Raw genomic sequence first — 26,728 nt, forward strand, 5'->3', positions numbered from 1 at the left:
TTTCTTTTGTAATGCAAGGACTGATGATTTCATTCCTCCCAGAAATTCAGTAAGCTTCATTTTACCTACCTATCAGTTTCTTAATCATTCCTGCAGATGCACTACCCATGCTAAATCTTCCACTATTTAGGATATTCATAGCCACCTACAATGAAGAAATACAGGCCTTTATTCAATAAGTTATACTTTCAGTAAAATGCACTCCATTTTGTAAAATGCCATAGCTTTACATTGGTAGATACCAATGCACCTCCAAAATTCATTATGTTCCTCTACAGAAAGTGTACCAAAAATGAATAAGGGTTAGGATAGCTGTAGCTATCCTCAAAACAGAACAATTTCAGAGAGAACACATCAGATGAAAGACATTTTCTTCAGTGAATGCCTGCTTCATACTGTAAAGGGAAACCCCACATTAAAAGCACTTAGTTTCATTAGCAGGTGGCTCTTTTGTCATTGAAGATGTTATTTCTGATAGTGGAAAAGGATGTATACCTCTTTAGTATTTAACTATGCCTTTGCAATAAGAAACACTTTCAGAGCAGCTATTATAGAAATTGTTCCTTTGAATTTTCATCAATGAAAGGTGAGCTCACAGACTGGATTATGAGGTTAATATAATTAAAATATTACTATGCATTATTCACTTTAAATTACTACATGGCAGACCCCAAACACAAGAAAACCTGGTGGCTCAGCAAACGACAAGCATTTTGCATTAGCAATTAGTAGCAGAAAATACCAATTAGTGGCCCAGATAGGTTTTTAATAGTGTTTCACCAGTGGAGCACAGTAGTTATAAGTGTTACACAAGTGTTATACTTCAAGAAACGATTGGATATCATCAGTAGGACCCTACCAAATTGAGGGTCCATTTTGGTCAATTTTCACGGTGATGGGATTTTTAAAAATACATTTCATGATTTCAGCTATTTAAATTTCATGGTGTTGTAATTGTAGGGGTCCTGACCCAAAAAGGAGGGGTGTGTGTGTGGTGTGTGCGTGCATGCGGGGGGTGGGGGATGTCGCAAGCTTATTGTAGGGGGCGTGTGCGGTACTGCTACCCTCTTCTGCACTGCTGGTGGTGGTGGTGCTGCCTTCAGAGCTGGGTGGCCAGAGAGCAGCGGCTGCTGCCAGGATCCCAGCTCTGAAGGCTGCGCCGCCGCCAGCAGCAGTGCACAAGTAAGGATGGCATAGTATTGCCGCCCTTACTTCTGCATTGCTGCTGGCAAGGCACTTCTTTCAGAGCTGGGCACCCAGCCAACAGCTGCTGCTCTCTGGCTGCCCAGCTCTGAATACTGCAGTCTCCCTAAAATAACTTTGCAATCCCCCTGCAACTCCCTTTTGGATCAGGACTCCCAATTTGAGAAACGCTGGCCTCCCCTGTGAAATCTGTATAGTATCGGGTAAAAGCGCACAAAAGATCAGATTTCATGGTCCATCACGTGTTTTTCATGGCCATGAATTTGGTAGGGCCCTAAATATCAGGCTGCCTTATTGTCTCTAGAGGTCTCATTTTAGAACAGTTCAACCCTCAGGGCTTCAAAGATCAATGTATGATTGTGCAGACCGCATTTTTCACCCTGTGCCTGTACTCAGTTCACATGGCTAGAGAATCCTGCTATACAGGGCCAGACCTCCTTCACTTAGCTCAAGGCCAGCCAGCTACCTAGAAAATTTGGGGTATCAAGCCTGCTTTTCTCTCATCTCTCACTACTCTATACAGCAGAGGAATAGAGGTGGGGAAAGTCTTCAAGTCACACTGGATTATTTTCACTTCTACCTCCCCCTACCTCCTTGGTCTCTCTCTGGCTGGCATACATTAAGAGACACAGCTACTCTTGAAGGAGGCAGAGGCAGCCACTCTATGTAGTAGCTGCTGCACAGGAGGCAGAATAGGCTTTCATGGAAAGGAAGGCGCTTACTCTCAGCAAAGGTCAAGAGTCACAAACTACAGAGAATAAGTTAAGGGTTAGAACATAGACTATGTATGTAATGGATATTAATCATTTTTTGGAAAAATGAAGTTTGTGTCCGGACTATTGCAGCATCAAGCCTATTTAAAAGAGATTAACTTCCTCTTCAAACTACATTATATGCAATTATTCAGTTCAGGCCATTTAATTAGAAACAAGAACAGAGTAAGTTAATAAAATAATATCCTGTGTGTCCAGAGCTAAGATACATAATGAAGAAGAAAAATCCTGATCGTAGGGGACAGAAAGGAAAAAAAAAAATCCATGAAGCTCACTAGGATGGAAAACATACCTGTTAAGATGCATACCCTACAGAAGAAAATAGTATGTGCATAATTCCTTATGCTGGGAGCTCACAGGTGACTGTGACAGCATAAGAAAAATAGGAAACCTAGTTATAATCAGAAGCATAATGTTATTTTTCAGTCCTTAGGAATTTCATTGTGCATCCAGCAAAGGTGCTTAGAGTCATGACCAATAACAGAATAGGAATGAATAATTATATAATTCAAGGTTGGGGATGAACACAGGAGTGCATCTCTTAACTGGTGATGTAGAATACCCATAACTTAGTGCATTACGAAGTGCATGACAAAAAAATTCAAGGTACTAAGGCAATGCTTGAGTTGTTGGAATGATAGCTCATAGCTGCTTGTTAAAAAGAAAGGGAGCATAAAGTGGAGAACAGAACCTTTTCTTGCATAATCTCATTCTTCCTCCAAATTCATGGACTATATATATTAAGAAATCTGGGCTGGAGAAGCATCTGCAGAAGTTTCCTGAAAGCTCAAAGTCTTGTTTCTCTGTAGGCTTTCGTTATTTAAGTGATAATCATGTGACATCAGTCGAAGAATTATCCACGAAAGCAAAAGAAATCTCACTATCACAGATTTTTATTAGGAAGCATCCAAAAATGCACTCCATTCAGCTAGCGCTTGTGGTCTCTAAACTGCTAGAGCAAGCTTGTGTAGGTGATGGTCCTTCCCTCCCAAAGAATAGCCAGGTGAGGGGCATTCCAATCCCAAAATAAAGGGGAAAAAAAAACCGATGTGGACCTTAACTACTGCCAAAGAGACTCAGATATTGTTGAGGAAAGATTAAAGCAATGTGGAAACCAGGCACAGCTTTAATGCCCTCAAACAGCCAGCACCCATGCTGCAGACAAAAAGACTGATTTAAAAAAATAAATAAATAAATAAAAATTTAAAAAAAGCCAGTTATATACAGAATATTGATATAGACATCAAAACCTAAATGTTATTAAAGGGGAGGGAAATGCAACTTGGAACACTGTGTTCAAAATTAGTGCACACATTTTGTTAAAATGTTTCAGGTGACTGAAAGGTGGTGGTTAGTCACCTGTGCAGTAATTGACATTCTTTGAGACGAGTGTCCCTGTGGGTGCTCCACTGTAGGTGTCGGTGCGCCCCTGCGCCATTGTTTGGAGATTTTTACAGCAGTACCTGTATTGGCCGCGCTTGCGCGGAGCCTGCGTCACATACCAGTCTGGTCTTAACAGTGCGCATACGCGGCCAAGCTCCTCAGTTCCTGCTCTACAACGGAGGCTGCCCCAGCTCCGAAGTAGAGGGGAGGAAGATGGGGAGTGGAGCACCCACAGGGACACTCATCTCGAAGAACGTCAGTTACTGCACAGGTGAGTAACCTCCTCTTCTTCTTCTACCCCACTTGCAGGATGAGAAAAAGCCTTATTTCACATCTTAAATTATAATACCTTAAAGGTGCTTCAGTCTCAAATCTAAATACTTTAAATTATTTCATATCATGTCACTTCACTTCCATCTTTTGCTTGTTTTTTGCCTATCTAGACACCTGTGATGTATGAAAGACAAGTTGATATTGTCAGAATAAATGCAATGCAGCTCTCTCTACTTTAGCATGGGTTTGAGGGGATGGCCCACTATAACACACGTGGAATGAGAAATGAAATAACATTTTCTGATGGAATTTGTGATGCCTGAACCTAGTGGACTGCACATCGCAGATGGTCTAAGTGTTAAATTATCCATTGTTAAATTTTCATAATAAGATTCTCTCTACCATAAAACTTGTGACCATAGGGCAGAGCCACTCTTTAAATAATGGCTGAGGCAGATTTATCTATTGCCAACCAACAAGGATGATATTTTCTAGTTTGGCCTATGGAGAAGAAAGCACTGAACAGAATGTCAGTGTGCAGCAGAGAACAGCCCATGATGTTGAGAAAAAGGTTTTAATTGCTTTTTATCTAGCTCAGAGGCCCCAGTTCATTACTGGAATGGATGATTTCTGATATATCTTGAAATGACTGGCCTGTGTGCATGTGTCAGATCCCTGAATGGCCAAATCAGGTTATTGCTAAGCACACACAGTGAATGCTAAATGCACTGTAAGTCAGTAATAAGACATACAGGGTTCCCACAGTATTATATCCCTACAAAGTTCCAATGTACTCTACATACATATAGTAAATTACATTTTCTAATAAATCTGAGCCAAGCTGATGGTCTGAGGATTCACTAGACAGCATTGACATATGGGCAGAACCGGATTCTCCATATGTATAGTAAAAACATATAAGCATATGAGTATGTGCTTAAAAACAGGTTTTAAACAATTATTTAAATAATTGTTTTAAATAATTGTTTTATTTAAGGAAGGAATATTTTCCTAAACTAGTTCAGGATAAGTCACAAAACTTTAAATAAGGTTTACCAAAACTCATCTGCAATGCTTGAAAGTTTTCTGTGACAAATTCACTGCCCATGGCATATATTTAACAAGGCAGGTAATAAGCAATGCATTTACTTATATCAGGTTTTATTTAATATTTCCATGGTAGCCCTTGCGAATTATGCAGACAACCCATTATTTTCCATCTGTCTATTCAGTTTGTGATCAATGTTTTCAGTATTTTCCCACTGAAATGAAGCTAAGGTTTGTATTTTATCAGACATTCCCGAAATATCTTTTTAAATACAGACAATTGTTCGCCTTTGTTCAGGATATCAATCTCATATTCAACCTTCATTTCAAGTGTAATTTAAAAACGATAAACAATTTTACTATGAGGTTGAAGTTTGTTTTTCAGTCCCTCACAAGTTCTAATTTCTTGATCACCTGTTCCAGCACAATCAATTTCTTTCAGCATTTCTTCTGCTCCCCTTGAAAACTGTCTCACTTTCTGGCATCTGAACTCTTAACTCCTTTATAAACCTAGTACAAGAATTCAATTACTTTGGCGGTATCTGTCCTCTTCTGTAAATAAATTACCCTTACTATCTCTTAAGAGTCCCTTCTGTCTCCTTTATTGATTTTGTGCTCCTTATGTACTTAAATGTCAGATTTACTTTAATCTCTTTTACAATCTTCTCATTCTCTACCTGTCCTTGTGCTTTCCCCCCATTCCTTCAAAACAACTTCATTTTCAGTCTTTGCTGTTCTCCTGTACCTGAAATTACTCTCTGCTTGGCCTCATTTAACCTTTTTCACTCTTCGCACTTTGTTAATCTACATGATTTACAGACTTTTGACATATTTTTGGCTGGTTGTTATGAAATGCAGCCCTTGGGTATAGGCTACTTCATATCTTCACTTTCCCATTTCCTTTATTGATTATCCCATGAAATCTTACGTAATATTTCTACCTTTTCGCCAAGAATTTTTCTGTTGACATCTAGCATCTTTATTTCTCCCCAGATGGGTTTCATTTAAACACTAACTACAAATATAACCAGATTACCTTCACTGTAGCTTAAACCTTATAAGCTCTCGTCACTGATCACATCCCATTTATCAAATTCATCAACTGATTCGGATTCTAACCTTTTCTTTTCTAAACATTAAGAAAGGAAGCAGCCTGTATCATGCTCACATATAAATGCTCAGTTTAGTCTTTACACTCAGTTCATGTTTGAGTATCTCAGCAATGGTTCGCTGCCTTTCATACGGGTAGAATCCTTTTGTGATGATTAGCTAATGGGTAGCCCCTTATGTCCTCTGGAATTTCCTACTGTCCTCTTTTATTCTCCCCACTCCCAACCCCCTCCTTTTCGGCCAGCTTCGTTTTCCCTTTTATTTCTTTCCCCTCCCTGCATCATCCTAATTTGTGTTTTTTGTAGCATTTCCTCACTCTTCTTGTTCCCTACTCAGCTGACAGTTACATGTTGCTTGGCAGGGAAGTCTCTACTGCCAACTCCAAAGGTCTGGATCAGTACACTTTTGCAGCAATGCTAAGCATCAGAGTAACACAAAATACAATTTTGTGCCTGTGGGCTGCTGCCTTGAACTTACATCCCTCTGCATGTGAGCTCTTCCTATGGCAGGTTGGCTGCAAGAGTGGGGTTGGGGACAGGCACATTTCAAAGAGCCATTTACAGCTTCACTCACAGGTCCACATTCACATGAGGGGAGATATCCAAAGTTGTTCAACTTTCTCCAGTGCTATTATCATCCGCTCTATCGCCCACCCCAGGATGGGTAAAGTGAAAGTTGAAAATTGTTAGTAAATTTCAACTTTTCAAACAAACAGTTTTAGTCATCTTGGACGGAAAAAGTGAAGCACCATCTAACGAAACTCCAGTAGCAGAAGCTGCTCTGTTACATGCACTACTGCAGTGCTTAAGAAAGGGAGTGCCTATGAACGCAGAGAACGTGACATATGAAACTGACTGCATACAAAAGATAAACAGAGTAATTCCATCCTCTAATCTTTTTCACATTTAGCGATCTCAGAGATTAACATATATTTGTCCTTTTAGAGCAGGGCTAAATCTGGCACCAAACAACAAATTCTCTTCCCCAAAGACATCTTTGTGGTAGGTTTAAAGATGATAATTATTCTTTACAACTCACCTTAAATCCCCCTCCTACTTCTCCAATTACATTCTCTACAGGTACTTTTGTGTTTTCAAAGTGTACTTCACAGGCTGAAATAAAAATAGCATTCAATTATTTCAGAAAACTTTTGAGAAATACCGTTAAAAGATATAGCAATATTCAGAATTTAACTTACTCTTTCTCTACTAGGAGTTGGATTTTTCTCAATACAACACAACAGAATTAAATACACTTTGCCAAATAAGTTAAGGGGAAGAAAGATGGGAGTTGGTATTTTAATTTATGAAATGTACAAATACTAATATCGCTAACTTGTACAGCATGACTGGGGAGAACTACAGTCTTGTCTGGAACTGGAAGACAGACCGAAAGAATACAGACAACTGAATGACTGATGGTGAAGAATAAGATCTACCAATAAATAGAACGAAGAGAAACCAGCTCCCAGTGCTGCTGTATCATAGTAATGCTGCTTATTACTGAATCTTCTCAGTGCAGCACACAAAGGGGAATTTCCATGGCAAGATGAGAGGTTTGGAAATGGATGACAATTAGCAGATGAGAAGGTAATTACTTAAAATGGATTTTTATGTTTGTGAAAGTGCACTTTGAACTGTGTCTGCAGAAAACTGAGACGGATGTTTAATAGGAACCAAAACCTCCACAATCCAACTGGAATACAGTGTATTATCCAACCAAAATGGATTTGCTTGTTGATTCTGATAAATACATGAATTTTGAAACACTTCTATGAAAAAATTGAATTTAAATGTTTCTTACTATTAGATCCTCGAATACCCAGTTTATCTTCTGGCTTCCCATTAGTGACTCCACCAAAGGCTCTTTCTACAACGAAGGCAGTAATTTTGTCTTTTTTTGCACCATCTTTATCAACGATCTCAGTCCTTGCAAACACAGTGAAAATGTCTGCCAGGCCACCATTGGATATCCAGATCTGGGAGAGGAGGTGGGGAAAAGAAAAAAGTATGTTAGCTGTGCTGTGATAGATACAATGCTGTATTATTTCATAACAGCTGTCTCATCACAGGACTGACTCATTCCGTCAAGTTTTAATCTCTGCTCTTGCACTGGCTTTGTGACTACGGCAAGGTTATACTTCCAAGAAGAGCTGACCAGAGGATGTCAATTTTTTGGGGGTAATATGTTTTCTCTAATGCTTTTGCCCTAGGAACAAGTATACTTTGCTTTGTGAAGGCTGGTTGGTAACTGGTGTACACTGTAGTACCCCCTGAGAACAAATCACAGGTATTTGACCCCAGTCTGGACTGTTGGGGAAATCACAGTGAAGTGCAAAAGGAGTGCAAGCTTAAACCCTTGGTCTGGAGTGGGAGACATCACCTCCACCCAAGAGAGGTGATGGATAGGAAGCCTGAAATGTGAAATGAATGCCCTCAAGGAGGCTAAAAGGGTGGAGTGTCGAGGGTGAAGTTAATTCTGAAACTGTGACACTGGAGCAGGGCCTTGAACCTATTTGTTTCAGAATGATCTGGGATAAAAAAAACTGTTCTGAATCAGGCAGAACAGGGAGTTCAACCTGAGTCTTCCACATGCCAGCCCAGTGCCCTAACCACCAAAATTTTCATACATCAAAACTTCATCAAAACCAATGTGTCTCACCAAACGTTTTGGCTTGGATGAAACAGCATTCATAATTTAGCCAAAAAAGTGGCCTGACCAACTCTACTTCCAAGTCAGAGTTAATATTTCCTTTAAAGTATTCAACAAAACCTTGGCCAGAGAAGGAAGAGAGCTGGAAAAAAAAAAAAAAAAAAGATTTCAGGTTTCCTCCTCACCTGAGTGTGCACAGAGAGGGGCAGACTCTCGGAATAAAGCAGGAAATAGGATGGGGAAATGCAGAGAAGAAAAGCATGTTCACAGAGTGAGACCTCCTTAACTTTTTTACCAAGGATTAGCAAAGGTTATTCTCTGAGTAGTAATTTCTTTTGGCCTCAAGACTGAATGAACTGTCTTTTTGACACTGTTCTTTACTAGCTTGGGATCCTCAGAAGTCAAAGGAAGCTGCCAAGTTAAGTTATCATTTGGGAGAACAAGATGACCAACAATGCTCCATGACGTAGGAATGCTTCCTATGAAACTCATACTAAAAATAAATATTTCAATTCATCATTCTACGGATAAATACCTGTGATGGGGCAAAGCCAGATGGCTACAGTAAAGTAGTGAGGAACAGGTATGTTAGCCCCAGGCTAAACAAATCCCTGGTACCATGGTAACCAAATGGCAGTTGCTCCAGGTTAATCAAGACACCTGGGGCCAATTACGATCCTTCTAGAAGGCAGTGGAGATAGCTAGATTGATTGGGACACCTGAAGCCAATCAAGGACTGGCTGGAACCAGTTAAAAAGCCTCCCAGTTAGTCAATGAGGTGTGGGTGTCAGGAGCTATAGGAGGAATGAAGCAGTACAAATCTATATCAGGTGCAAGGAAGGAGGCCCTGAGGTAATTGTGAAGAATATATTGAGTGGGGGCTGCTGTGGGCAAGTGACCCAGGGAACTGTACACGTCCTATTGCCAAAAAGTCAGCTTCCATAGCTGCTAATTTTAGGGTCCCTGGGCTGGAGCCCGGACTAGAGGGCGGGCCCGGGCTCCCCCCTCCCCGATTAATCACTGATACTGGGAGACAACCGAGACTGTGTGAGGGAGGGTAGCTTCTCCTCACCTTCCTTGCTGGCTTATGATGAAAATGGGTCAGTAGACTGCGACCCTTGCCTCTAGAGAGAGAAGGGCTATGTGGAGGGTCATAGTGAGCCTCTGAGGCTAGCAAAATCCACCAGGAAACGTGGGACCCACGGAGTCAAGGACAGAACTTTGTCACATACCTTCGAGCCATTTAGTAAAAAGCTTTTCCCATCTTCACTCATGGTAGCTCTGGTCTGGATGGATGCTGCATCACTTCCACTAGAAGCCAAAGTAGTAGTTAAAATGTGCTTAGTTTCCAGAAACACTATAAGGGATACAAATATAGGCCCAAAATTTCAAACGCTGATGCCTCAAGTTCAGTTTCTAAATAAAAGTGCAACTTTCTAAATCCAATGGCTGCTGAAGAAATATACCTTCAAGCGTAGTCCTCTGAAGAGAGCTCTCTCTGGAGTCTCACTTATTTTATACTGTATGGTGCCACATTGACTAGGAACAGCTAGAATATTTTAGAAATTACATCCTTGATAAGCGACTTAGCTTTGCTACATTTTTGAAGTACTGGAATGCAGGAGAAAAAACCCAGAGTCACAATGCATAGCTGGTTTGAAGCACAGAAGCAGCTCCCCATAATTCATGCTATATTGTTGCACATCTTGTCCATGGCAGGAAGTGCAGGGTAGATTCATACCCCAGTTTGCCACACAGACAAACCCAAAGGTTTCTTAATACTGTTTCTGTTAACTGAGCCAGGTATTGAAGAAAAATGCTGCTTTTCACCATCTTAATTTAAACAAGCACAGAAACAGTTTCATAATTTTTCTCTAACAATTTCACAGAAGCTCAGAGTAACCAGTTCAGTGCTCATGGTGTCAGAATGTTCCCTGCACAGCCAATAGAGTCCTTCAAACCATATTCAGTTCCATTGACAAATGAATGTGTCTGATATGGCAAGGTTTGGGCCAATGAACATAGCCTAAGTCAAAAAAAAACCATTCAGTAACTTCCTGGAAGCCACAGGTGTACCTCCATGGGAGAAGATGAATTATGTAGTTTGAAATAAAGTAGACCCTCAGAGTTACGAGCTGACCAGTCAACCACACACCTTATTTGGTACCGGAAGTATGAAATCAGGCAGCAGGCACAGACACGCGCGCACACACGCCAATACTGTACAATACAGTACTGTATTAAATGTGAACTACTAAAAAAATATGAAGGGAAAGTTTAAAAATGATTTGAGGCTGTAAGGAAACTGTTTCTGTGCTTGTTTCATTTAAATTAAGATGGTGAAAAGCAGCATTTTTCTTCTGCATAGTAAAGTTTCAAAGCTGTATTAAGTCATGTTCAGTTGTAAACTTTTGAAGGAACAACCGTAACATTTCGTTCAGAGTTATACATTTCAGAACAACAAGTTCTACTGTATCATTTATTGATAACATCCGCCTTAAAGTCACACACAAAATAGAATAGATTTTAAGTAGGTGCTATTGTAACAAACCAAACTAATGTCTGTCATCAAAAAAAACAAAACAAAACATTTTTAGTTACAAAATAATGTTACCTTCCTGGTTCTGTAAGGCAAAAAGCTGCAATATGCTCCCCAGATGCCAATTTAGGTAGATACTTTGCTTTCTGCTCATCAGTGCCAACAATCAGGATTCCCTAGACGAAGAAATGAATAAGAGACTTACCAACATATGATGTGCAAGAAGTAAAGCACCATTTACACGTTTCGTTCATAATATACAGAAAATTTGTACGTTAAAATCTTAATGATTTTATCTAATTATATATTTAATAGACTGAAATTGTGTTTGACATATTAATGTCCAATTAATAAAGGCATCATCAGATAGCTGATCAACTGCCTGAAATGAGCTGGCATTAGACCACTTCCTTTTGGACAGGGTATCTAGTAGCCTACCATCACAACTGAAATCCTAATTGTCCAGCTCAAAGAGACCAATAACTACATGAGCATGGAACCTGAACTAGACCCTTAGTCCTAGAGGTAGCCCACTCCATTAGACAATGTGGTACTTTTATTGCCATTGCTGTACTATAAATAAAAAGGGTATCAAGGAAAGACCAAGGCGTGACCTACTTGTTTTCCAAAACATTTAATATAAAATGAATTTTCTTTTTCTTTAGATCTTTATAGGCAGGGCTTCTTATCAAAAGGAAACCAAGTTACAATCAGATGTTTTTACACAAATTAAGAGCTGTGTGTGTGTGTGTGTACCAGGTCAGGATGCAGTCTCAACAAAATTTTGATTGCTCTCTGGCAGTGGGAAGGGTTAACCCCAAATATCCCAGACTGGCCACAAGAAGAGAATAATAAACAGTACTTTGTTCTTTTATAGTACTTTTCATCAGTAGATCTCAAAGCACTTAAAGGAGATTAGTGTATGGGAGGAGAACTCTTGAAACAAATTTACAGCAGGCCAGTATGAAGTCAAAATGCAGCCCCTGATTTACTATGAACCCAGGTGGTAGTTATTTATTTGTTATCAAAATAAGTTAACACCTCCAAATCTACACTTGAATGTAAGTTCATATCATCTGGCCTCTACAAGCTGTGTACAACAAATAAAATAATAACCCAGTGTTACCTTAAGCCCTATTGCTTGATGAGCTGCCAAAGTAACCGCAACAGAGCCATCTAGAGAAATAATTTCTCCTAAACGTGCATACATTGTATTTGAAAGACCAAGTCCACCTGGGGGGAAAAAATGTTTTCCTTTTGTCAATCCATATACATGTCACTGCTTTAAGAGCTGTCCCTACAGAGAGAAATACTTTGAAGTATAGAAAAACAAAAACAAATAGTGTCTTAAAAGCTCAAAGAATGCTGAGGAAGCCTTTAACGGTATATTAATTGTAACTGAAGCATATAGTTTGCCCACAAAGTGAACACCACACTGTATTTATAGCAATTTAGGAGGAACACATTTTAGAAGAAACAAATTAACTTTTTAAAAGTGCTTATGGTTTGTTTTTATTTCCAGGTGCGGAAGCATACATATTTTAGTTCTACCCAGAGAAGTTGACACTATATATGTATGTATACACCCCCCCCCCAATAGAACGCGACCCGATAAAACATGAATTCAGATATAACGCAGTAAAGCAGTGCTCCGGGGGGGGGGGGGGGGGGGGGGGCTGTGCACTCCGGTGGATCAAAGCAAGTTCGATATAACGCGGTTTCACCTATAACGTGGTAAGATTTTTTTGGCTCCCGAGGACAGCGTTATATCGAGGTAGAGGTGTATATACACACACACACACACACACCCATCTAGAACTTGCATCATTCAGTCCACTGAATGTTAGAAAACAAAGTCCAGTGAATACTCAGCATTTCCTTCTTTATGTCAAAGGAGTGTTAGGACAAAAATTAAACTTATACTTGAAAGATCATTCATCTAATACTACATATCTAGTTTGGTTTAGAGTTCTTCACTCAGTGTTTAAGAAACCCAGCTAATGTTCACGTATGATCATTTTGCTCAACAGCTGCAGAAACAGCCAGCAGAGGGAGTATAGTTTAACAAACAGTCTCAGAAGAGTGCTGATGTCATTGTACCTGGTACAGAAGACAAGAACATGAAGAGTAAAAGCAAAGCCAAGTTGGCTTGCACTTTACAAGAGAAGAGAAAGATTAAGAAGAGGACAAAACTGATAGAAAACTGAACTCAAAACACTTTTCTAAATGGGTATTAAATGAGGGTAAGAGTTAAAAATCTTAAGAATGTCTACCATGAAAATTAAATATGTTCAGAAACTAATTTGCCACAGGGGTATGAACTTTGTTTCCATTTTGTGACCTCGAGCTGTAAATACATATACTGTTTATTTATAAGGAGCTGAGAAGAGAGTTAGGTAAAGGAAAAATTACACATAATTGTATCTCATGTTAAAGATCTTTCCTTCGTATTTCCAGCACTTGCATATGCATAATTTTGATACCTTGGGCTATAGAAAAGTATTAGTTTTATGTAACCAATTGCAAACTTACTATTAAAACAAACAGTTTTTTCATAAGATGACAAAGGAGAATGGAAACAATATTCAGGTAGACCTCTGAATACTATTCACTTTTCCCCCTGTGCACCCAGTAAGTACAATCACAAGCTCAACTTTAAAACTATGAACAGTCTCCGACTCCTACCCCTTTCATTCACTCATTGCTTCTTGCTTCTCCCTCCCCATTCAATACATACTCCATTAATTACAATTTCCACTCCACCACTCTCCCCACCCCCATACCCACTCCCTTTTTCTAAGGGTTGCAGGAATGGGAGGAGCCAGCCAGCCTGTGGCCCACCCAAGGTAGGTGGGATAGTGCAGGATTTCTCAACCTCTTTTCCCCGAGGGCCCCCCCAATGCTATAAAAAAAACTCCACGGCCCACCTGTGCCGTAACAACTAGCTTTCTGCATATAAAAGCCAGGACCAGCATTAGGGGTTAGCAAGCAGTGCAATTGCCTAGGGCAACTGCAGGAAGCTAAGTTGCTCAGGGTTCGACTTCAGTCCCAGGTGGAAGGGACCAGGGCCGTGGGCTTCAGCCCCATATGGTAGGACTTCAGCTTTCTGCCCTGGGCCCCAGCAAGTCTAACACTGGCCTTGCTTGGTGGACCCCCTGAAACCTGCACGCGGCCCCCCCCCAGGGGGCCCCGGACCCCTGGTTAAGAACCACTGGGATAGAGTTTTCCCTTGTGCAGTGCCTAGCCACGCAGTTCCGAGTTGCAGAATTTACATGTGATTATTTATGTATTTGTCCTTTTGAAAACCAATATATTTCCGAGTAGGGGAGAATGAAGCGCCTCTTTAAAAAAAAAAAAAAAAAAAAAAATTGTCCCTCTACACCTGTCCTCCCTCTTTTTCTTTTAAAGACAAATAGAAGCTTCCTTACATAGAAGTCTGTTAAGAATATAAAGGTTACATCAAAGTCAAAAGCTCACACCAGGAAATGCCAAAATCATGTTCACGTGCACAACCTTAATTACGCCCCCTTTCAAGTTACAATATAGTCCAATTACACGAACATGTCATAGCAAATACAATATATTTTACAAGTGTACAGTAATGTCTTACAATACTACTTTCCTGGGCTATGTTGGTCTGGTATAACAAAGTCATTTGGATGACAAGCCCAGGTAAATCATGCTTAGAGACATATTACATGTTAAACAAATAGAAATCTGTTGCCCTCCACAAGCCATGTAATTTTGCATTGACATTAGCTTTGCAGTTAATTGCACTTAATGAAATCAGTACTGTTGGTTGACAAGAGACTATCATACGTGGCTATGGAAAACGTATTAGAACACATAATTTAGAGAAATCATGTAAATCAAAGTTGGAGGCCTCTAGGGCCACAAAATTAGTGTAAGAATTAAGTGGTAGAAATATTACAAGATGCCACATATTTGTATCTAAAGTTGTAGAAAAAAAAGTATATTATTGTGCATTTGAGAAATGTTATGTAATTAAACACTATTGTGATACATGTGCATCCCAATGCAAACTTAATGGTCAGTCTCTTAAGAAATCTGTTTGTGTGGATCATCATTTATTTTTTCAGAAAAAGCTATCCCAGCACGGTACATATATGAAAATCCAGAGAAGCCAAACATCTGACATTAACTGGCAAACTTCCAAATATCACCTGAACTGAATTAATACAAACTATGCTTGAAGATCATCAAGATTGTGTGTTAACCACCTTGTCCCAAATACAATTGTTTTAACTAAAGCGACAGTCAAGTGAGCAAAGCATTCTATTGCAGACTGCACAAAAGGTGAAATCCTGGCCCCCCTGCAGTAAAAGCCAAAATTCCCATTGACTTCAAAAGGGCCAATTTCACCTTTTGTGCAGCCTGGAATAGAATGCTACGTTCACTTAAAAGAGGCTGCAAGAGTTCTTGCTGGACAACAGGCTATTCTTGCTATTAGAAGCATCCTTATTTGGCCATGGTATTGACAACAGTACTATTTTGTATAAATGAGACATGAAAGCAGCAAATATTTATTTTATAATACAAAGTTAATTAGTATCCAAATATTCCATTAGGTCTGCCTAAGCATATGCCTTGTTGCACAGAACTAACTTCCAATACTTTCCAAAGTGACTTAAATAGAATGCAGATGTTAGCCAACCTGCTTTTATCATTGCTTTATTCTGTAAAAGTTTCTAGAACAAATTTCAGTTTACCAGCTTTGATGTCTCGTCTATCTCAAAGGAGGTTTTGGAGAGGTTAATTTTGAAGCTGGATTCCTGTTACAAGCCTGATTTTCAAACCTACATCATCCCAGGGTCAAACTCAAAATAAACAGATATGAAATTTCACAAGAAAATTTCCTGCAAAATGTCAGGCATAGAAGTTTTTGAAATACATGAGTTCTAAATTTAACCCTAAGTTGATTTTTAAATTGATTTGCCTAGTTTTTTCTCTCTTCAAATATAAACATAACTTTTTTTAAAAAGTTGTCTCCAAAACAGCTTTACCCACACACTTCAAAGGAATGACAGATGAACTAAGTTTGCGAAGAGAAGGAAAGTCACCCAGGGAACAAGAGTCCAGTATGAGGAATGGAAGGAGGTAGCCACATGTGGAGGTGAGAGGCGGTCGGGGGGGGGGGGGGGGGAGGGGAAATCCATTCTTGCATGGAAGATGCACAGATACTCCTGTCATTGAACAATTAAAAGTCTATGGGAATTCCACACAAAGAAATTTGTTACCCTGAAATTAAGGATGAAAAAGTCACACACAAAAACCTAAACAACAACAAAAAAACCAAACCACACACCACAACCTCAAGGCACACCTTTGAAGAATATTACAGCTTTGTAAAAAAGGCAAAGGCTAGAAAGCCTGGAAATTCCAAGTAAAGATTTTATTTTACAAAAACCACCAAAGTACCTGAAAGTATGAAATATACAGTATAGGTCATCCAGTAATCTTAACTCGGACCTTGATTGCTACTTTAACATATGACTGACCGCCTTCTTCACCTATCACAGGTTCACTTCATCAGTGACCACAAAAACTTTAATATCTTACTCTTAATTGTACAGAGGTTGCTCAGCCTCCATCCTCCTTATAGCCATACAGAGTCAAAGTAAAGACTAACAATTCCAGATTAAACAGAATATTACTCACTGTTTAAAAATTTCACATATTCAAGGCACAGATCATCCAGTTACGACTATTAGATGGAAAGAGCATGTAGTGAAAAAGCATAATTTAGTCTCAGACATTTATTAAACCAGTTACAAAACCACCTTTTATAGTTCACAAATTCACATTTTCAACACTTCATTAGGAAGCTGCACAAGCACAGTACCTTCTCCTAATTTGTGATTAGAGTTGAAGATGTAAGAATTAACACTGCCCTTGCGGTACTGTAGCAGATTGTTTTGGTGCTCTTAACTTTGTAATTGGATGCTTTTATTTTATTGGGGGGAGGGAGAGGTCGGGTTAGTAAGCAACGTGGATCTTTTACTTGAAATTTCCAGGTTCATATTTGTGTTTGAGGAAACATACATTTTAAGAGTATTTTTGCTGAAGTATTAGTTTATTTGAAATTCAATCCCAGGTTTTTGTGTTGTTTTTTGGCAGCACCTGGGACTAACATTATTCAAGAAGTTATGCCAAATGCAATTTTTTTAAGAGACCAAGACTTAAGTCACATTTTTATAAAGTAAAAGTACAACTGAAATCCATATCCAAATAAACATTAACTTATCAACCACAACTGTACATGACTTAACTTTACATACTGTGGATGTAACTGATTCAAATACCAAAGCTGTTTCCAATGTCTTCACTGTTTTCATATTCGTGAGCCTGGCAAATACACCAATGAGGCCCAGAGCCATGATTTCTCTTTCCATTAATGTCTCATAATGAATGACCTCAGGGGATAGGAGGTAGGCTCATCATTAGATACGCTGCTCATATGTCATATCCGTCAGCATCAAGAAGGCATCTTTTGCGTTATGCCACTGGCTCATAAAGCAGATCACCACTCATTGATCTACTGGACATTAGTTGATATAGCAGATCTTTTGAACTGGAAGGATTGCTGGCACTTCTGGCTACATAGAAAAGCTTATGGGACTGACCTGAAATTGAAATCCTGGGGCTGACTTCTGAAGATTTATTGTACCCCTCTGACAATCTTTCCCTCACAACCCTGGACTGATTTTTCCTAATCTACTTTTAGAATGCAATCATGTCCCATTTCATAGGAAGTGATTGCAAAAAATTCTTATGCCAGAACAACTTTGTTTTTACAAAGTTGAAGACAGGATTGTAAACACAGCATGAACAAACCAGCAACTCTCAAACAGAGGCTTATGCTAGATCAGATTCTCTTTCACAGAAGGATTGACATAAGTTTGATTAATGTAAAGTGTTATATGATGCATCATAGTGAAATGGATACATCTCAGTGCATTTTCTCCTGGTGCACCAACCCACTCATCATTGCATGTCTACTAAAATATTTCAATATAGACTACATACAAAAAAGTAAAAGAGAAAAAGCTAGAAGATATTTGGAAAAAGCCTGAGATCCCCACACAGAAATGGTGTCTAATTAGCTATCTGCATGTAAACACACCTATTGGCTGATGATAATATTAGTTGTGCACAGACTTCAGATTTTTCAAAAAATGGGTCTTCTCCTGTTACTCAGACACATTACAAAGGCGGTTTTAAGACTACTAGAGCAGTAGATAATTTAATATATTCTAAGACAAAATTAAACCCGTTATGAATTCTAGTGACTAACATGACTCAATTTCATTATTCAAAAAAACTCTTCCATATTTTCTTTTTAGTTATTTGTGTTATGTATTAGTCTTGGAATGGGATCAAATGGATTCTGTGCTCAGATCTTCGCAGAAATACGATTTGCATCTCTGTGGCACTCATGAGAAATTAAACAAAAATAAGTAATGGGTCAACTTGCATGCATCAACACACAAGAGTATGGTTAAAAGAAGATATAAACTAACTAAAGCACAAGAACTCTGAGTTATGTCTGCTTCCCAGCTTTATTCAGCACTATTATAGTCACTGCAACAAATGCATTGTAGTTCAGGTTGCTCTTTATACACCACATACCTAGGCCAAACTAGTTTTTAAAGCCACTATCCAGTCCTCCTTCAAATCCCTCTTTAAGACCCATTTTTCCATTATGGTTAAAGAGAAAATACAACTATGTCTCAACACAGCTATTAAGCTTTTAAAGTGGACAAATGGGTTCACTGCTTACTTGAGTGAGTCTAAGGTAGTGGCTTCAATATGGACAGTTTCATCAGACACCACAGTTTGTCTGGTAAACCAGTTCTTTTAATCAAGTAGAATTTTATGCATCTTGAGCAAGTGCTGTGAGACAGATGCCCATGCAACACCAAGCCCTCTCCATTTCAGCCAAGGACTTGAAAACAGGGGGAAGTGGCATGTGATGCCTTATGGTGCATTCTGTACTGAAAGGAAGATGAAGAAATTGTTTGGTTCTACTTTCAGTATATTTTTTTACTCACCATATTCCTCTGGAATCTGCATGCCAAAGAGCCCAAGGTTCTTCAATCCCTTTAGAGTTTCTGGTGGGATTTTAGCATCTTGGTCAATCTTTTTAGAGTCCACTGAAAGTAGAAGTATGACAGGTTACAGCAAGCGTGCCTCTCCGCAAGAGTATTTGAATCAGTGCAAAGCAGGCAAGCTGCAGCAGCATTCTCAATACCATGGCATGCTAATGCAAGTTAATAGCAGCAGAACCTCTATTCTCAATAATCAACATGAGAGCACAGACCTGCAAAACAGGATATGGCTAATGGAAAGAGGAGCAATCTGAGTGTCTCACCTTCCCCCACCCCCTCAACAAGAAGTATTCTCCTCTAGCATCTCAAAGCATACTCAGCAGCAAACCAGACTATGTTCCAGCACCCTAGCTTTTGACTCATGCTCCAGCAGGTGCAGAAATGCTTCACCCATTTAATTTTACAGAAACTGCTCCTATTAGCTTCAGACTGCCTTTAACAACAACGGCTAACACGCCCCAACCCCTCACTCCCCTGCATCTGGAAAAGCATTAAACAGCCCCCAGCAATCATCAGGTACTGAACTATTACAGCTCACTACCACAGTTTTGAAGTAGATGTAAGGTGGAATACTGTGACCCACTGCATATGAAGGTTACCACTACAGACTGCAGGGAAATAAAACCCCTCAGGTATGTTCCTGTAAGGAGAAGTTACTTGACCTTGCAATTCTGCTTCTACTGGTTTAGTCCCTAAGGCAGCAATAGTGGGAGAGAATTTGAGCCAACTCCTCTCTCCATGGTGGCTCCTGGATAGCATATGACAACAGCCCTTGGAATCTTCCAGTCGTTTCTTACATAGCAAGAAGTGAATGATCCCCAAAGAAAATAAAACTGAAGAGATTTCTACAAGAACAAGTTCTTCCCAGAAGCTGAAATAATACTCCAGCTGAAGAGGCACAGCTCCTCACGGTGCTCCTTCCCTGACTGCATTCAAGAAGGAACTGATTGGAAGGTTCCAATGGCAGAAGTTATAGCTCCAAGTGATGACACATGAATACTAGGGCCTTGGAAGTGGGGAGAATCTATAGCTTTTTCAACCATCTCGAACATTTCTATGCATACTGGTCATTCAGGTGTACACTAGTATGAAGCATTAGCACAGTATAAGAAATTCTCACAGTACCAAAATTTTGGGATAAACAAAAAAATAACTAGGAATTTGTCCCAGAAAAGCCTCAAGAACATTTATCCCAATAAATTTTAATAGACAAGGTAGTTTTTAAAGCAAGAACAGATCTAGTTCTTGCCAGTTGCACAGCTGCCATTAGGTCCTGAACAATAACAATTCCTGTCAGTTTACACCCTTGCATTAGTTTTCATTATGTTGCTGTTCAGCAACAGAGGCTGAAGCTATCTTGCCAAAAAAAAAAAACCTATTGAGGAAAAAAAGCAAATTCTGCAGATTCCAGTGGCACTTCCCTGAGAAAGACTCCTATTCATCACAGGCAGGTGACTTGACAAATACTGCATGAGGTTAAAATAAATAAATTATAGAACTGGAAGGGACCTTGAAAGTCATAGAGTCTAGTCCCCTGCCTTCACTAGCAGGACCAAGTACTGATTTTTGCCCCAGATCCCTAAATGGCCCCCTCAAGGATTGAGCTCACAACCCTGGGTTTAGCAGGCCAATACTCAAACCACTGAGCTATCCCTCCCCCCCAAAAGGGTAGAAGGGGTCAACCACAATGCTTGGTTGAGGGATGAAATTCAGTCAGAAAAAACAACATTGTAACAAAGTAATTGATTTTTTTAATGGTTTAGACTACAAAGCACACCATATCAAGAATATACTTGGGATATAATTAACTGATTTGGGTGAGAAAAGTGTTTGTAGTTTACTTGTTCATTCACCAGAGTGACAGAGACATCAGCATGGTGCATGAGAACTGCCAAGCTTCAGAGAGATCTACTCAGTTGAATTTCTTTGCTCAGTGCCAACTGTATCAAGTTTACAAGCATTTAGGCAGCTCTCCAGTTTCATTTTTGCTGCTCAGAATTATCCCTGAATATCTAACTAGAAATGGCAGAGAACCCAAACAAAATTGAATAATTATCATCAACTAGACCATGTAATCTGATGTTTTTCATTTCTCCATCAAATACCATCTCTAAAACTGACTAAAGAGTATTTGTTTTGTTTTATGATTTCACAGCCCTCTAAATATGCATTGTCTTCTCATTCACGCTTAACAATAATTTTTTGAGTTTCATAGCTTAAATTGCTGACTTATTCCTTTGAACAGGGACATAGGCTATTAGGCCAATAGCCGTCAGGATCTCAGGAGTTTTTATCCACGTCGTGACCCTGGACTTCCTCCTGGGACTTTGCCCCACACTTGCCATCTGGAAATTGGGGATGATACTGCTTAACTATGTCAGAAGTGAAAATTAGTGCTTGTAAAGAAATTAGAAGTTATTCAACAATTGTTTCTCTGTTCTCTCAGAGAAACAATTAAACATTTAATCACACTGTGCCTTTGCTAAGCAAAAAGTTCTCATGATCCACTGCTCTAGTTAAGATTGCAGAACATCTATTACTTTGTTTTTATATGCTCATAGCTTCTGAAATAGTCACTCTTTGGGTTTGCCTCTGCTGAATTTGGTTGGAAAAATGACCAAAATCAGATGCTTATAAATTACAGACAGTGAAAGGAACACACTTTTAAAGGACAATCTAAGTTAAAAGCAGTTTCAATTCCTACATCTGCCCCAGAGACCTTTCAATTTTTGTGGTTTTACAATAATTCTTATTTCTCTCTTCTCTTTGATGCATGAGTGAACCACACAAAAAGAGAAAATTGACTATGCAAGGGAAAACAGTGACACTATACAAGTCATGATAAATGCACAAAAAGTGTTACAGTGTTTCCTTTTTAGTACACCTCTACCCCGATATAACACTGTCCTCAGGAGCCAAAAAAATCTTACTGCATTATAGGTGAAACCACGTTATATCGAACTTGCTTTGATTCGCCGGAGTGCACAGCCTCGCCCCCTCAGAGCGCTGCTTTACCGCGTTATATCCAAATTCGTGTTATATCGGGTCGCGTTATATCGGGGTAGAGGTGTATTTCAATTATAGTAATATCACTAATTAGAAACCATTTGTATGGAAAAAGATGAGTAACCATACCTTCTTCACTGAAGAATTTTTCTACTGGTCCTACAAACTGGTTGATTTCTTCTAATTCTTCATTAGAAACCTCTGGATAAGGGAAAACTTCCTTCTAAAATGTCAGAGTATAATAGGATTAAGGTAATTTAAAATAAAAAGCAGGTTCAAGAAGAACATGTGGTTTTTAGATGTTAACCTCTAAAAACAAAAATTGTGGACAATGTTTACAGGAATTCAGGTAGTCTCAAATGACCAAACTTAAGTAAATTAAATATACTTGTTCTGTACTCAAAACTACATTTTTCAATTGTACGGCATGTTGAAACAAACCAGGAATAGCATCTGAAAATGAAAAAATGGGGTGAAGGAAAAATGTTCATATATAAGAAAGTGTGCTAACAGGTGAAATGAGCTATCAACAAGTACATACTTGAGTAACCACATGACCTTGTTACCAGAATCCTGTTTTACCAATTAGTACACTTTTTTGGCCCTCACTTGGGCCAATTTTAGACTGTAAGCTCCTTGGGGCAGGGATGATATATACTAGTTTTGTGAAGCCCAATGATAGAGTGCATGGACTAGCATAATGCAGTTCTGCTGTGCTCCATTCTCTCCTTCACACAAGGGGTTTTAATTGCAAGTTGGAGGCACTACCATTTATTAGACTTGAATAAAGAGAAAATCATGAGCAGCTAATGAGAGATGTGAAATACTGCTAAAGTGACAGTGTTCCTACTCCAGAGGTGGGCAAACTACGGCCCACGAGTCACATCCGGCCTGTTGGACCGTCCTGTCCGGCCCCTGAGCTCCTGGCCCGGGAGACTAGGCCCCGTCCCGGGAAACTAGCCCCCGGCCCCTCCCCTGCTGTTCCCCCTCCCTCCACAGCCTCAGCTCACTGCGTCGCAGGTAAAATGCTCTGGGCAGTGAAGCAGCAAGCTCCTGGGGCAGCGCAGCTGCAAAGCCCGGCCTGACCTGGTGCTTTGTGCTGCGCAGCGTGGCTGACTGTCCTGGTGCAGCCGCACCGCCAGTCAGCGGTCCTCCAGGCAGCGCGGTAAGGGGCCAGGGAAGTTTGGGGGGTGGTCAGAGGCCAGGGGGATGGATAGGGGTCAGGGAACCGGGGGGTTGAATGGGAGCAGTGGTTCCGGGTGGGCAGTCAGGAAGGAGAGGAGGGGTTGGATGGGGAAGCGGTGTCCAGGGGTGGTCAGGGAGAAGGGGTGATTGGATGGGGCAGGGGTCCCGGGGGGGGGTAGGTAGGAAGGAGGGGGGGTGTTGGATGGGGCAGGGAGTCCGGGGGCGGTCAGAGGACAGAAAGCGGGGGGGTGGTGGATGGGGCAGGTGTCCCCAGGGGGCCGTCAGGGAACAGGGGGGTTGGATGGGGCAGGAGTCCCAGGGGGGCATCAGAGGATGCGCGGGGGGGGGCGGGGGGTCAGAGGGCTGGGCCATGCCTGGCTGTTTGGGGAGGCACAGCCTTCCCTAACCCGCCCTGCAGACAATTTCAGGAACCTGATGCGGCTCTCAGGCTGAAAAGCTTGCATGCCCCTTTCCTACTCCCTTACCCTGCCTTCTCCAAACGAAACCTCCTTTGCAAGACCATGTCATTCTCCCTTCATTCAAATATTCCTATAGGAGCAGGGGTTCTCAAACTGGGGGTCAGGACCCCTCAGGGGGTCGGGAGGTTATTATGTGGGGGGTCATGAGCTGTCAGCCTCCACCCCAAACCCCACTTTGCCTCCAGCATTTATAATGGTGGTAAACATATTAAAAAGTGTTTATTTATAAGGGGAAACAGGGGTCGCACTCAGACTTGCTATGTGAAAGGGGTCACCAGTACAAAAGTTTGAGAATCATTGTACAGGAGTACGGAGACAACACCTGGGATTTGGTAAATTCTAAAATTTTCAGAAAAGGACTGATGTATAGAAAATTTGCTACATGTCAGGAGGAGCTGAGTTTGAAATAAGCAAGGGTCAGGCTATATGGGACTAAATTTGTTTGCTTGATTTCCATGATCCTTTCCTTGACACATGACATGGTTTGTTCTGGAAGATCAAAGTACTGCTAAACTCACATTACTGAATTTGGTTAATGCCTGTTATGGATTTTTTGCTCAATTTAAATTTATACTTCAAGAATCCTTCTTTTTATTAATAATCAGTGGTTTAATTTGGAGTTTATCTATTCTGATAGTCGGATTGAATGGCTTGTTTAATGGCACAGAAGAAAGACTAATGCTCTTTGAACACTATACAGTCTTGTTACCAGTGTAGTCAATGGCAAAAATCCCATTACTGTCGGTGAGTGCAGGATTCGGTCTGAAGCTGAGCATTACTTCAGAAGTAAGTTCGATGACATTTAATTGTCTGATAGCTAGCATATGATTTAGCTACCCATTTCTTTTTTAAGGGAAATTTACTATACTTTACAATGTTAAGCAATTAACTTGGTTGCTTAGTATGTCCTTAAATTATTTTCTCCCCTTTCTTCAAAACAAAAAAATATGAAGCAGTATTAATATTAGTTGCATAACATGTGAAAGAGCAATTTCCCGACATGCAGGCTGGTAATCTTGTATCGTCCACATGTATATATTATACACTTTCTTTGTCATCTGTGGTTTGTGTGGGGAAAGGCCTTAATTTACTGCCACCTACCCGCTAGATACCAACGTTAAAAATGAAGGCACTGAACAGGGTCTGGGAACTGCATTCTGGGAAGAAATGGGCACTTATTAGAGTGATGTTTCACAGGACCATTCTGATATGCCTCATTTTTCACAATGGCTGTGGCTAGCTCTGGGCAGAAGTGACACTGTTTCATTGTGTTGCTCAAAAGTCAACATCAGCAGGGGCAGGGTTCAAAGGAAGAAGGGCAAAGAGAAAATATAGACCACGTATATTGTGTAACATAGGTGTGCCCTTGGAGATGAAAGCTAACTACCAACAAGCAATGGAAACTTGAGTATGTGCCTGTGTAGCTGCCTTTCCAACAGTTCATTGAAATGTGGAAGTGAAACTGACCACACAATTAAATCTTCCTTTAGACAGACTATAAAGAACCCACCTTTATACAAGTTCTGTTTCCTATCAATTTAAACTAACAAAAAGTGAAGTGCTAAGCATGTTTTTACTGCCAAATCAGATACCCCAGTAGTATAGAATCCAGAATTTTGGCCCTTATGCAATCTCCGTAGAATAAAGTGTAACTCTGAAAGTAAAGAAATTTAACTTTCAGAATGATTTCCACCTGTATACAAAAATTGGCTCTATTATTTGTTAAGCACCCAGAATATGCCTGGCACTGTAGAGTACACAAAAGAATATAGACTCCCAAAACATTACAACCTAGATGACAGATCCACAGCATATGGAATACACTGGCAAGAGGAGGCAACTTTGCTTTTTTCCTCTTTAGTTATAAACTCACTTCTTAGAAGTCTCATTGCAGAAGTGGTTTGTTAAGGCGGACTTCAATGAAGAAAGGTTGGCAAACTAGAATGGGGAGAGTGTTCCACATAGAAGGGGAAACCACAGTAAATTGCACAGAGGCGCAAATCGGAGGAAATTATGGATGGAGTATCACTTGTGGTGGAGAGCGGACAATAGCAGACCAGGTAACAGATGAAAATCAGGATGAAATTGTGAAAGACTATGAATGGAGGCTGAACAAACTGGTGTGTCTGAGGACTAGTGTAGGGATTCAATGAGGGGAAGATATGATCAGATTAATTGGCTAAAAGATAGTTTTGGCAACTACACTTTGGACACCTTAAGAGGAGCAATGTGCATGTCAGTGAGGCTGAAGAAGAAGAGGTTATAGTAACCAAGCAGGGAGATGATTAGCAAATCACTTAAAACTAACACACCTAAATTCTATCTAGCAGCTGCTGTCCTAAATGTCAGAGCAGAAGATAAACTGTCTCCTCTCCCTCATACACCATTCAGGCCATATCCACTTTCCTAGCAGATCTTCCTAGGTGTTCCTCGGACCCCATAATCTGAAACATATCTCCTGATACTCCAATTTGAATACCAAATGACTCCAGGATTCCAGTAAGCCTCCACACAGTAAATCTACATTAGCAAGTGTTTTACCCATTATCAGCACCTGGTGTTACCAGCTTAAACCCAAGGGTAAGTAGCATGCATTTTTACCACCATGGAGTTACTCAACATGGTGTTAAAAAGCTTGAAAGCTGTCTCTAATAGCATTCCTATTGTTGCTAGCATCAAAGGAAGACTTTCAGGAAAAAAAAAAACTGTACAGCGAGCCTAGCTGTGTTTCACATGGTGCAACATCTTCTGGTGGGAGAAGGAGGGGTCCTCTTACACTAGAATCTGGGTCCGCCAACTGGCCTATGTCAGGTGTACAGATAGTGAATAGGTGGTCCCATTTACACAAATCACTCATGTAAGAGCTACTCCTGAGCTGCCCCTGCACAAATAAGAGCCAGGCTGTAAAACCTTGTCTGCACATAGCCAGCATGGAATGAAACGGCTCCG

General features: G+C 40.2%; 1 protein-coding gene across 1 annotated transcript in view; it reads right to left on the reverse strand.

The window, feature by feature from the left end:
• ACAD9 (acyl-CoA dehydrogenase family member 9) overlaps positions 1-26,728 on the reverse strand; it is a 47,019-nt gene that overhangs the window by 20,003 nt on the left and 288 nt on the right. The window contains exons 2-9 of the mRNA XM_065407948.1: positions 22,245-22,338; positions 19,053-19,154; positions 12,107-12,213; positions 11,056-11,156; positions 9,674-9,752; positions 7,593-7,767; positions 6,828-6,901; positions 70-145 (exon numbers count right to left, since the gene is read on the reverse strand). Coding sequence (XP_065264020.1) covers positions 70-145; positions 6,828-6,901; positions 7,593-7,767; positions 9,674-9,752; positions 11,056-11,156; positions 12,107-12,213; positions 19,053-19,074 — 634 coding nt within the window. The 5' untranslated portion in view covers positions 19,075-19,154; positions 22,245-22,338. The remainder of the gene's footprint in view (positions 1-69; positions 146-6,827; positions 6,902-7,592; positions 7,768-9,673; positions 9,753-11,055; positions 11,157-12,106; positions 12,214-19,052; positions 19,155-22,244; positions 22,339-26,728) is intronic.

The sequence above is a fragment of the Emys orbicularis genome, chromosome 7, assembly GCF_028017835.1.
Source record: "Emys orbicularis isolate rEmyOrb1 chromosome 7, rEmyOrb1.hap1, whole genome shotgun sequence".
Classification (NCBI taxonomy): domain Eukaryota; kingdom Metazoa; phylum Chordata; order Testudines; family Emydidae; genus Emys; species Emys orbicularis.